Below are 13,377 nucleotides of genomic sequence, written 5' to 3' on the forward strand. Positions count from 1 at the left end.
TTGTTTTGGTTTCATGCTGGTGCTCAAGTGCGACATCTACTGGACATAAAAGTCGCATATTAAGCCTTTAGGGGCGGCTCTGTCAATCGGAAGGTCGGAGGTTCGATCCCCAGCTCTCTCAGGCTACATGTCGAAGTGTCCTTGGGCAAGACACTGAACCCCAAATTGCTCCCGGTGGCACAGCCAACGGGTATGAATGTGATATCGGATTGACATTTGGGCACTGTACGTGTATAAATGTGTGTGTGAATGGGTAAATGTGACATGTAGTGTAAAAGCAGCTTTGAGTGGTCGCAAAGACTAGCAAAGTGCAAGTACAGTCCATTTACCATTTACGGTCACTTTAATAAAAAAACATCATTGTTGTGATTTCATTTCATGAGAATGTTTCTCTCCATCAAAAATCTGTGAAACAGTGGAGAGGTGACATCACCCTCTCTGTCTGTCTGACAGCTTCTTACTGACATGGTCTGTGTTCGAAATGCTGAACTACATACTACATGCTACATATTATACACTACATGCTACATACTACATACTACATACTACATACTACATGCCTCATACTGCATTCGGCAGTAGTATGTAGTATGGAGGAGCTTTTCAAATTCATTTTGCAGCGTGCTACACCAGAAGTAAACAATAACCGCTGCTTCTGTAGCTGTAGCGCCCCCTTCTGCTTGAATGCCGCTGCTGTCCGTCATTTCAACTGCCGCTGTGACGTTTCAGCGCTTTGCATTGTGGGACACAGTAGGCAAGGCAGACTTGTCCGATGCATACTGGAGATTTTCTCAGAATCAGTGCGACATCCATGTATGTTTGGCCTACTGCACATTTTGCTTTTGTTTGCATACTGCATACAACATTGTGGCCTAATCAGTACGTGCCGCTAGTATAGTACGGAATTTAGAACACAGCAATGGATTCCTTTGTAGTCTGGGTTTTCCTTATTTCTGTCTCCAACATGTTCGTGGATCGACGGTCCCGCTCCTTTTTCTAGCCACTCTGGTAAGGAGTTAGTAATCCTGTAGTTTCTATATGAAATGTCTCTCTCTGTGATAATCCTTTCACTAAACAGATCTTCAGTTACAAACTGTAGGTTCCTAATCAGTGAAGCCATGAGCTTGACGCTCTCCTCCCTCGTTATCCACTTGAACGACAAAAAAAAAACTCCACACGATTCCTTCGTTTCTTTTCATTGTTTACTCCGAAAAATAAGGCAAAATACAATAGTCCAGCATTATGAAAATAAAAAAGAAAGGCAAGAGCCAAAGACAACAAAAATGCGGAGTCTAAAGGTAACTTAAAGAGCAAAGAGGTCAAAAAACTGTGTGGCTCCACTCCATGACACTGACCTGACTGCCTGCTTTTCGTTAACCACGCCCACACACTCATCAGCATTAAAGGTTACATGTGCGATTTTTAAACCAAAAAACACCCACACATTTTTAAGTGAAATGAATGAAGTACTAACCTATTAATATGAACTGTTCACCTGTGAGTAATGTAAATAACCTCTTTTTTATCATAATTAACCACAATCTTTTTTCACATATCAACTTAAGTTATTATTCAAATACTTATCAACAAAAAATAGCATTTAGGCTCCTATATTACCGGCCCCTAATTGTTATCAATGTCCTTGAAACAATTACTCCAAAGGTGTCAACTTAAATTAAAGGAGCCTGAATAACATTACTATCACTTAGTGAAAGAAGCTTGGTGTTCTTAGTCCCATTCAAGATGAGATCTTCATAACAGTCCATCAGTTATCCTCTGATTCTTGAAGAAGACTTTGTTACAGGGCGACAAAGCTCGTTGGTCTTGGTCTTCACTTTAACCTGACGAACGAAATCATTTCTATCAGGAAAAGTCTCCACTATTCTTCCAAGTGGCCAGGAGTTTCTGGGTGATGTATCGTCCACGATCAGCACCACGTCGCCGACACAGAAGTTTCTTCCAGGTGAACACCATCGCTGACGTTCTTGGAGCTGTGTCAGATACTCTTTGCACCAGCGTTTCCAGAAGACATCCGCGAGGTATTGAATCTGTCTCCATCTGCGGTTGACGTACTGGTCATCTTCATGAAATACTCCTGGTGGTAACTCGGGCTTGACTTTGAGCAACAACAAGTGGTTGGGCGTGAGCGCCTCTAAATCGTTGAGGTCTGATGACGCCTTTGTGATGGGCCTGCTGTTTATGACCGCCTCAGCTTCACAAAGTAGGGTGTGGAGACCTTCTTCATCCAGCAGTTGCTCCTTGACCGTGATGTTCAGGATTTTTCTCACTGAACGAATTAACCGCTCCCAGCTGCCTCCGTGGTGAGAACCCGCTGGCGGATTGAAATGCCACTGAACACCTCTCTGTTGCAAATGTTTCTCGATCCTGTTGGTGTTCCATTCCTTGATTGATTTCCTCATCTCACTGTCAGCTGACCGAAAGTTGGTTCCATTATCTGAATACATCTCTCTGACTTGTCCTCTTCTGGCAAGAAATCTTCTGATTGCGTTGAGACAGGCATCAGTGTCGAGAGAAGAAGCAACTTCCAGATGCACTGCTCGTATAGCAAGACACGTGAAGATAACGCCGTATCTCTTTACTTGGACTCGTCCTCTCTTCACTAGGAATGGACCGAAGTAATCTATGCCGACTCTTGTAAAAGGAGGGTCGTCTGGCAGGACCCTGCATGTTGGTAGATCTGCCATGAGCTGCTTGCCAGCTGCTCCATGTAGCCTTTTACAGATGACACACTTGGACAGGAACCTTCTGATAGCTCCACTGGCTCCAGGGATCCAGAATCGTTGCCGTAGCTGAGCCAACATGTGGTTCCTTCCGGCGTGAGCTGTAATGTCATGAATGTGTCTCAACACAAGCCTTGTGACGTGTGAATCCTTAGGCAAGATGACTTGCTGCTTGGAGTCATCAGGCATAGCCGCGCGACTCAACCTTCCACCAACTCTCATAACTCCGTCTTGGAGCACTGGATTTAACTTAAAGAGCGAGCTACCTTTCTTCACTCTTTGATGCTCCTTTAGCATAGCCAAGTCTTCTTTGAAGCTTTGTTTCTGACAGCATTTCACAATTTCTGTTTCTGCTTCAGTCAAGTCATCACAAGTCAGATACTTTCCTTTAACGGCTTTCTTGAACTCTGTCATCCGGCTTTCTCCGTCTACTGCTCGTAGCTCCTTTCTCTTTTCCTTTAGCTCTTTCAGCAAATCCTTAAGTTTCAGAAACCAGCCTACAGCGCGTTTCAACGCCGTCCAGGAAGAGTAGTGGTTCATCCACTGATCCATGAAATCCTCAAGTTCTTGTGCCTGAATGACATGCACTTGAGTCACTCTTTTGACCTCTGGGTCGTCGATATCCAGCATGCCCGGATCTGGATTTTTAGGCCACTGGTCTTGTGAGCTGAGCAAGAAACTTGGTCCTGAAAGCCAGCTCTCATTTTTCAAAAATGCTTCCACAGTCTGTCCTCTTGAGACAACGTCAGCGGGATTCAGAGTGGTGTTGATGTATCTCCACTGAGACGTCTGGGAGTGATCCAGGATTGCTGAAACCCTGTTAGCAACGAACGTCTTGAATCTGGTGCTCTCACTGTTCAAGTACTTTAGCACAGCCGTGCTATCGGTCCAAAAGATGGATTCGTGAAGCTCCAACTCAAGCTCTTTCCTCAGAAGCTTGTCCATTTTTATTGCGACTGTGGCCGCTGTCAGTTCCATTCTGGGAATAGTTGGTGACTTTAAGGGAGCGACCCTTGTTTTTGCTAGGATCAAGGTGGATTGAGCTTCACCCGTTGAAAAGCGCAGCAGTAAGTAGCTTGTGGTGCCGTAGGCATCTTCACTAGCGTCAGTAAAGTGATGAAGCTGCGCAAAGACTGGCGCACCAAGGTGCTTCGACTTGACACATCTGTCAACTCCAAATTTCTCAATCTGTGGCAAACTTGAGATCCACTTATTCCAACCTTTGACCACAGTGTCTGGCAGGTCTTCGTCCCAACAATACTTCTGCCGACATAAATCCTGCAGGATTCTTTTGGCGGGCAATATTACTGGAGCGAGAAAGCCCAGCGGATCAAAAATTGAGCTGACCAAGGAAAGCAGGCCTCTCCTAGTGTGTGGTCGATCTTTAAGGTTGATCTTGAACCTGAACTGATCTGATTCGGCACACCACTGGATACCCAATGTTCTTTCCATGGGCAAGTTGTCCTCATCTAAGTCCAGATCTTGAAACCCTTGAGCCTTTTCCTCTTCTGGGATTGAGTTAAGCAACTTCCTGCTGTTGCTTGACCACTTTGTCAGCCGGAATCCTCCTTTTGCCAACATGCTTCTCAACTCAGCACACAGTGTGATGGCTGTATCTTCATCAGAAGCCGACTTAAGACAGTCGTCCACGTAAAAATTTTTCCTGACTGTTTTAGCCTTCTCTTGTCCAAACTCCTCTGCGAAATCTGTTGCGCATTTCTGGAGCGCAAAGGTGGCGACACTTGGCGATGATGTTGCGCCGAAGATATGCACCAGCATCTTATGTTCGACAAGATCCTGCTCATAGTTGCCGCCAGGCCACCATAGAAATCTCAGGAGATCCGTGTCTTCATTACTCACTTTGACTTGGTGGAACATGGCCTCCACGTCTGCCATGACCGCCACAGCCTCCTGGCGGAACCTCATGAGGACCCCCACCAGCGAGCTTGTAAGGTCCGGACCCTGTAGGAGCTGCTGGTTCAATGATATTCCTTGGAAGCTTGCGCTGCAGTCGAACACGACGCGCAACTTCTGCTTGGTTGGATGTCTTACTCCGTGGTGAGGCAAATACCACGTTCGCCCCTCAGTAGGTTCACACTCATCACCTACAAGCTTCACGGCGTAACCTTTCTTGAGCACGTCGTCCATGAACGCCACATATTCTCCATAGAACTTGCCGTCCTTTGAGAACCTCTTCCGTAAGTTCAGTGCACGTTGCTCCGCAACTGCTCTGTTGTTCGGCATACACAAACATTTTTTCTTCACTGGAAGACAAACATTGTAATGACCGTCTATAAGTACAGCAGACTGTGACACCATGCTGATAAACTGATGGTCCTCCTTAGACATCTCGATGTCTTCGTCTTGTCCAGCATCTGGAAAGTCCTGCTTGAATTGTAGCTGCCAAAGTTCTTCAAGCTTGGCTACTGAGATTCTGTTTGCAGTAATTCCTGTCAGTGTGTTTGCCTCCAATGTGTCATTTCCACCTCTGAGTGGTCCGTTCACTGTCCAGCCTAATATTGTCCTCACGGCGTATGGTCCATTGTCCACGCTGTTGACCACTTGTAGCGGTTCCATCGCCTTGGGAACATTTGCTCCAATGAGCAATCCAACTTCTGCTTGGATAGTGGGGATTTTCACCTCTTTTAGGTGGGGCCAACTGTCAATATCCTCTTGGCGGGGAATATTGTCCTTAGCTACAGGAATGTCCTTCTGTGAATACACCTCCGAAAGTTCAACAAACTGGTTGCTGTCCAAACTGCTGATCTCCAGACCAGCCACAATGCGTGTGTTCACGACTGATTCATGTCCCATAGTTCGCAATTAGATGCTTACATTGCGTCCATTCATGTTCAGTTGATTTATCAGTGACTCTGTAGCGAAAGTAGCCGAGCTACCGGGATCCAAAAACGCGTAGGTTGTCACTGTCTTGGTTCCTTTTTGTGCCTTGACACACACTGGAACGATGGAAAGAACGTAATCGTCTTTACCGGCCCCTGTGACTCCAAAGGTTTCAGCCGTTCGTACAAGGGCACTTGAAACAGATTGCTGATCACAACAGTCCTTTCCTGTGTCTTCTCTTGTGTCTTTGTTAGTAATGTGCAATGATGTGGGATGCGGTCTGGAGCATTCTTCACATTGAAGCTTCTGTTTGCAGCTGCTACTCATATGACCGTGCTTTAAACATGCGAAACACAGACCTTTGCTCCTCAAGAAACCAATCTTGTCTTTATGTTGCTTGCTCTTGAATTTCTTGCAAACTGTGAGACTGTGTTGCTCTCCATTACAATAAACACAAGGTTTGCTGAAACCATCGACTGAGACAGGTTGTGTTTTTGCTGCTGTCTGTTTTTCATTTTCCGTCTTTGGGGGCACAACAACTGTTGTGAACACTTTCCTTGATTTGAGTGTCTCTGCGTATTGTGGTTTCGGTTTCTGTTTTACAGGCTCTTTCGTGTTTATTGTGTTTATTGTGTTTTCTTTCATGTTTCCATAGAGTGGATGCAGAAGATACTTAACTTGCTTATTCACAAAGTCAACAAAGTCCTTGAACTTGACTCTTTTTTTTGTTCTTTCTTGCAGGTCGCAAGCGGACTTCCTCCAGGATTCCTTGAGCTTGTATGGAAGTTTATTTGCCAGTGCCTTTATATTAGCTGTGTTATCCAAATCTTCCATGTAGCTAATATCTGTCATTGTGTTAGAGCAACCTGTTAAGAATAGTGCGAAGGATTGAAGGGATGCACCATCTTCCGGCTTGATTGTGGGCCAGTCCAAAGCTTCCTTTATGTACGCTTCCGCTATCTTGAAGTCGTCACCAAAGAACTCTTTCAACATTTGCTTTGCTTTAACATATCCTGCTGAAGATTCCATGTGGATGCAGCTCTTAACCAACTCATGTGGTTGTCCACTTGTGTACTGTAGCAAAAATTGAAGACGATCACGATTGTCACTTGTGCGACCTTCAATCCCATGTTCAATGGCTCTAATAAAGGATTTGTATTCCAGTGGGTCTCCTTTAAATGTTGGGATGGTGAGATCAGGAAGTAGTGAAGCTTTGTGACTCCTCACAAGATACTCTGTGACGTTGGCTTGCTGAGAGATGGCTTGGCAAAGCCCATCGAGCACTGGTCCCTGTGGCTCTTTAATTTCAGTCTTTGGCGCAGAAGTAGCCAATTGGTCAGTTGCTGCTGGAGTATTTTGTTTAACCCTGGGCGCTGGTAAGGTGGGTCTTGTGTCTGTTTGACCGTTATCATCCGCTTTACCTTTGCTACCATCTTCTTGTGTGTTCTCATATTTTTGTAAGACCTCCATTTTAGCGTCAGACTCAGCCAGTGCAGTTTGCATTGCATGCATTTCTTTTCTAGCTTTTAGTGAAGCTTCCATCCTTTTTTGGTGGGCTTCAAACTCTGCTTCTGTTCTATGGCCAGTTTCTCCCGTAAAGCTGCAGCTTTTGCTCTTAATAATGCTTGTTCCATTTCCGCCTTTAATCTGACTGAAGACGCTGATGAACGTGATCTTCCACTCCGTGATGTAGCTTTACTTCGACCGCTAGTGGTCACTTTTGTTGATGTAGACCTACTGTCTGCAGGTGTAACCTGTCTGTCACACTCTTCAGCCTGCTCAACACGCTTCAAAACCTCTTTCATCCAATCCTCACATTTCCAGAAAAAGTCATCCATTGATTTATTCTTTGGATCAAACCAGTTCCTTTGATCTCCTGCAAATTCCTCCTCATTCATTAATTTCTGAAGGCCAGAATTAAGCTCCAAAAATTCCTGATGCAAGCCACTGAAGTCAACACGGAGCTTATTTTTTACAGTGTCAACATTTGCATCGTCTTCCATTAATTGTTCAATGTGATTTTTCAATCTAGTTATCTGGGAGAGCTTGTACCTGCGTGCCTGGATCTGTCTGGATGTATGTTCTTCTATGGCCTTCTCAGTCATCTTTACTGTCCGCTTTCCACTGTCTTGTTCATCCATAACAAGGTATTATTTCCACTTTTAATCAATAAAGAAGTCGAAGCACCGTAGAGTCTCACTTCGTTATTCAGCCGAACAACGATCCTGTTTTTTTTTACTCACATGCGTCGGCGAGTAGACTCGCATCAATTAACGATCCGACGCCAGGCTGATGAGCTCCCTCTCGCAGCTTGTGATTTTTCCTTTTCCAAAAGTCTCCGTGTTTGTCAGGCAGTTCCACGTTCCATAAATCCACGAAGAGCAAGTTTTTTGACTAATGTAGGTTCCTAATCAGTGAAGCCATGAGCTTGACGCTCTCCTCCCTCGTTATCCACTTGAACGACAAAAAAAAACTCCACACGATTCCTTCGTTTCTTTTCATTGTTTACTCCGAAAAATAAGGCAAAATACAATAGTCCAGCATTATGAAAATAAAAAAGAAAGGCAAGAGCCAAAGACAACAAAAATGCGGAGTCTAAAGGTAAATTAAAGAGCAAAGAGGTCAAAAAACTGTGTGGCTCCACTCCATGACACTGACCTGACTGCCTGCTTTACGTTAACCACGCCCACACACTCATCAGCATTAAAGGTTACATGTGCGATTTTTAAACCAAAAAACACCCACACATTTTTAAGTGAAATGAATGAAGTACTAACCTATTAATATGAACTGTTCACCTGTGAGTAATGTAAATAACCTCTTTTTTATCATAATTAACCACAATCTTTTTTCACATATCAACTTAAGTTATTATTCAAATACTTATCAACAAAAAATAGCATTTAGGCTCCTATACAAACAGTTCAGTGAACAGTGAGCCAATGGTCTGTTCTCAACAAGTCAGTCAGTGACTCAGCAGGTGGGCTCAAGTTTATTTGTTAGTCCAATGTGAGTCTACCGGTGGCACAGTATAAAAGGCGCCATGTATCATCTGTCTGTGTTGCTGGTACGAGCTATGTTGGATGTCGATAAGCTGTTAACTGCTGCTGTTTTTCTTTGATGGCTGAATAAACCAGAACTTTTAGTACACCTCACCACCGACTTGGCATCATTTTCCACCCTGAACTCTGCATTATCCAGCCGTTGAACGGGTCATTCTAACATGCACTGTTTAATTTTTAGAAGATGTTTTTGAGTCTGAGGATTATTTTGTCATTTAGTGCAGCTTTTAATTTTACTGTCCACACATTATCCTCCAATCACGATGTGAAAAAAGAAGTTACTACGTTTATCAGTATAACAATATTTAGGGCCTCTTTTCAGCTCTGGCTGAAGATCATAGATGGTTTTATATCAGAGCTCTGTTGGTGAGTGTGTTTATTTATCTACCCGTAAATACAGTGTTATACTGAACACCCTTGTTATTACTGCAGAGAAATGTGTTGCAATATACAAACATGTATTATTGAAAGAATTATTATTATTCACAACCGTAGAACAGCTCTGACAGGAAGCTTCGCCGACCTGCAGCACAGGCCTCAGCCATCATCGGTGTGTTTGCTGTGACCAGAAGACGTTGATTTAATCACAAACTGATCCTCAGCTGATGGTTGTTTTTACTTGGAGTCCCTGAACAAACATGTGGGCAGTTATTTATTATCACTTCCACTTTGATAGATGGGTAGGCCTATGTAACAGGCCCCGGGTGTGAGACCTGTATGCAGATTATGATTGTTCAGTAAAGAACAGGAAAATAATGAGACCGGCAACCGGCAGGAAAATGTGCTTCCTTCTCTCGCTTCTGACAGACGTTCACATGTTTAAGTATTTTAAACCATACTAATAATTTCATATTTTTAAACACAAACCCTTTACCAGGTAGCTTAATCACACACTCCACGTTTTGTCTCTCCAAACAAAATATTATCACACTACATGTGCTCTTTAACAGTTTCATATACAAATGAACATAAAATAGATCTCCCTCCAAACTCATCCGGTCTGCTGCTTACAGCTTTAATAACTGCAGCATTAGTTGCATATTAGACTCCAGATAAACTGGTTGTATATATTAAAACAATAGCAAGGCTGGCGGGAGACATTACACTCGTTTTACTTGAACCTTAAACATTTACAATTTAGAAGTTACTTCAAAACATACACATGCGTACTACACAGTTTTTAACGTGACAGATGCCTTACTAGACGGTTTATTAACGTGAGCCTTATAAAGAGACAAAGTAACGAAAATAAAATACATACTCCCTGTGCGTGGAGCTAGCTTACATTGCTTTAGGTAATTGCTTTAGCCTTATCATTTCGACACAGTTATAAACAAGAATGTGACCACACATTTGCTGGGCGTCACAACTATAACAGAAACTCTGCTCTTTATTGTCGGTGTGTGTGGCTCTTAAAAGAGCCGTTGTGTGTTGTAAAGTCGGTTGTGGGTCTCTACTTCTTGGCGGCCTTCTCGGTCTTCTTGGGGAGCAGGACAGCCTGGATGTTGGGCAGCACGCCGCCCTGAGCGATGGTCACTCCGCCCAGCAGCTTGTTGAGCTCCTCGTCGTTGCGGACAGCCAGCTGCAGGTGACGGGGGATGATACGGGTCTTCTTGTTGTCGCGGGCAGCGTTTCCGGCCAACTCCAGGATCTCAGCGGTCAGGTACTCCAGCACAGCCGCCAGGTAGACGGGGGCGCCGGCACCCACACGCTGGGCATAGTTACCTTTGCGCAGCAGCCTGTGAACACGGCCGACTGGGAACTGGAGCCCGGCACGGGATGAGCGGGTCTTTGCCTTAGCTCTGGCTTTCCCGCCTGTTTTACCTCTTCCACTCATGGTTCAGTCTGTTTGCTAGGGTCGAGACTCAGAGAAATGTTGCCTCCGACGGACAAAACCCTCCTTTATAAGTCGCGGAGCGCGGGAGGGTTCCTGCCGGACCAACCAGAAGAGAGGCTTCCAGCAGAGCAGAGAGGGGGGTCTCGCGCCCAGTTTCGGTACATTTTTCCGCCAATAAGCGGCGGGGATTGAGGCGGCGAGTCGCTCCTCCAGGCGGGGCTGAGCTCCAACAGCAGCCCATCACCAATCAGGGGCTGCAGGTCTGAACCAGCGTCACCCTTTCGCCGCTCCTCCAGTTTAAGAGCAGCGCGTCTCCTCTCTCTGACTGCTACACTTTTCTCTTGTTCAAAGAAAGAAGAGACGATGGCAAGAACCAAGCAGACCGCCCGTAAATCCACCGGAGGCAAAGCCCCCAGGAAGCAGCTGGCCACCAAGGCTGCCCGTAAGAGCGCCCCGGCCACCGGCGGCGTGAAGAAGCCTCATCGTTACAGGCCCGGTACCGTGGCTCTGAGAGAGATCCGTCGCTACCAGAAATCCACGGAGCTGCTGATCCGCAAGCTGCCCTTCCAGCGCCTGGTCAGAGAGATCGCTCAGGACTTCAAGACCGACCTGCGCTTCCAGAGCTCCGCTGTCATGGCTCTGCAGGAGTCCAGCGAGGCTTACCTGGTCGGCCTGTTTGAGGACACCAACCTGTGCGCCATCCACGCCAAGAGGGTCACCATCATGCCCAAAGACATCCAGCTGGCCCGCCGCATCCGCGGAGAGCGAGCTTAAACTGTCGTCTGCTGCTATACGAACCACAACGGCTCTTTTAAGAGCCACCTCACTCTGACTCAAGAGATCATTCCTCTGCTGCGTGTGTTCAACATTTCAGCACTTTTATCAATTTAAACTGCACTTTAAACAGTATTTTAATATCACTACTGAATATTTAAGTTAACAGCCTTCATGCTGTCAGTTCATGCACGATGGCCTACCCTGACTGGGCACAACACATGGAAGAGTTTATACCATATGTTTGTTGTAAGTGCAGGCTGTGCTCGTATTCAGGGCTAATGTCTCAGTGATTCTCCGGGTTGGCTGCCCTATTTTTATTAAGACTTTGTCAACACATGCATACAGAAAGCAGACGTCTAATTTACAACAAGAGTCCGTCTGGTTTGTTATCATAATAAAGGGAAGCTCATGAAGAAGTCCTGGATCAGTGACATGTAGGCTGTTTAAGGCAGAGTTGAAATACTACAAAGGAGGAAACATTGTGAGGATAAACAATCAGACTGACTGAGTTACTGTTGTCTCTAAGAAAAAAACACGAACAGATATTTTTTAGGAAAAATAAATGTGATATATTTTGCAGCAGTGGTTCTTACAGGGTTAAGAGTAAGTGTTAGCGAACATTTTTTTTAGGATAGATATGATTATGATATGATATATTATTATATATGTATGACTCTATCTAGAATAATTAAGGTTTAATAACGTTGTAGAAAGAAAATACCTACAGGCAGTAGCTGATTTTCAGGGCTCGTTCCGGGTACCTAAAGTTAAATCTAACCGCTAACCCAAACCTCCACGTTATAGCACAACTATTTTCCTTCTGTAGTCATGTCTCCCCCAAAACACTTTGTTGTTGAGTTGGCTCAATAGTGACACAGACACAACTGAATGGTCAGGATTATTATAGGACGATTACAGGCAGTGTGTCTCTGATTATCTTGCTCTTCTGCAACTGTTCACATTACGTGAAACTTAATCATAAGGGTGACACTACTTTGGACCATAACTGTTTCACTGTAGTAGTATAATAATAATAATAATAATAATAATAATAATAATGATGATGATGTGTGAATGATAATAAAGCATGTATTTAGTGAATTGTATATAACATTATGAATAAAGATTGAATTGACAGAAGGACAGGATTGAGAGAAAAGGCACAATTATTAATCCCTCTGCAACTTCAGCACCAAGGACAGAGGCATGGATTTGACCAATCAATCCATTTCCTGTTAATTTATTGACAAAATATTGCAAATAATGTTTTGATATAAAGCAGGTCTGTAAGGAGGAGGATCGGGGCCAGACGATAAGTTCTGAATTTAAACTCAGGTTTCTTAAAGACAAAAAAAGCAAGTCAGTAAATACAAAATAAGAATAGATGAAATAAATCAAATCAAATAAGAGATATATACAGCTGTTATACAAGTAAGAGTAAGTGACGAGTTAAAGTGGCAGTTATAGGATACAGTGACATGAATGGGTAATAGCAGCAACATTTTAGCAGTATGAGATAATACAGTATGATATGAGGAATATTTTAACGAAGCGTTCGGGACCGAAACATCTCTGATATAAAGCTCGATTGATCAGGAGAGTTGTAAAAGGATTTTGTCCTGGATTGTAAACACTCTAGAATGAAGAGAAGTGTTTATCATAAAGCCCAAGAAGCCCACATCACCTTTATACAAGAGACTCACTTGTTTGATTCAGATGCTGACAGGTTGATGAGAGACTCGCTCCGTCAGATAGATCCTAAATCATTCTCTGGTTAAACACGGAGTCGTCTTTGTCTCGTCATGAACCAGCCACAACACGAGGAAGCACTAATGACATGTCTGGAGGCCTAAATTAATGTAACTCAAATTAATGTTTGTCATATTTATGTTTCAAATGTGGAACATTCAAGCATGTCTCATCTAGTCAGTAGGGAGCATAGTAAAGGGACATACAACAATAGCTTGATCCACCTTCTCTTATAATGTACCTAAAGACAGAACGGTGACCGAAGTCTCGACTAGTCCAGGCGAGTCTAGTACAAGGACTGAAACAAACAGACAAAAGAAAGAATTTTCTCCATTTCAGGAGCCAGAATTCAAAAGTTTTATAGACAAAG

The 13,377-nt window shown here is 44.0% G+C and overlaps 2 protein-coding genes across 2 annotated transcripts; one reads left to right on the forward strand and one right to left on the reverse strand.

The window, feature by feature from the left end:
- Positions 1–10,090: 10,090 nt before the first annotated feature.
- Positions 10,091–10,481, reverse strand: LOC138604915 (histone H2A-like). Its single transcript, XM_069676952.1, has one exon. The coding sequence runs from the start codon at positions 10,479–10,481 to the stop codon at positions 10,098–10,100; it is 384 nt and encodes a 127-aa protein (XP_069533053.1). The 3' UTR covers positions 10,091–10,097.
- A 363-nt stretch (positions 10,482–10,844) lies between these two features.
- Positions 10,845–11,255, forward strand: LOC138604910 (histone H3). The gene has a single exon (XM_069676948.1). The coding sequence runs from the start codon at positions 10,845–10,847 to the stop codon at positions 11,253–11,255; it is 411 nt and encodes a 136-aa protein (XP_069533049.1).
- The last annotated feature ends 2,122 nt before the right edge of the window (positions 11,256–13,377 follow it).

Source organism: Semicossyphus pulcher, unplaced genomic scaffold (genome assembly GCF_022749685.1).
Source record: "Semicossyphus pulcher isolate SPU_LCO1_2020_fin unplaced genomic scaffold, fSemPul1.0.p SCAF_27, whole genome shotgun sequence".
Taxonomy (NCBI): domain Eukaryota; kingdom Metazoa; phylum Chordata; class Actinopteri; order Labriformes; family Labridae; genus Semicossyphus; species Semicossyphus pulcher.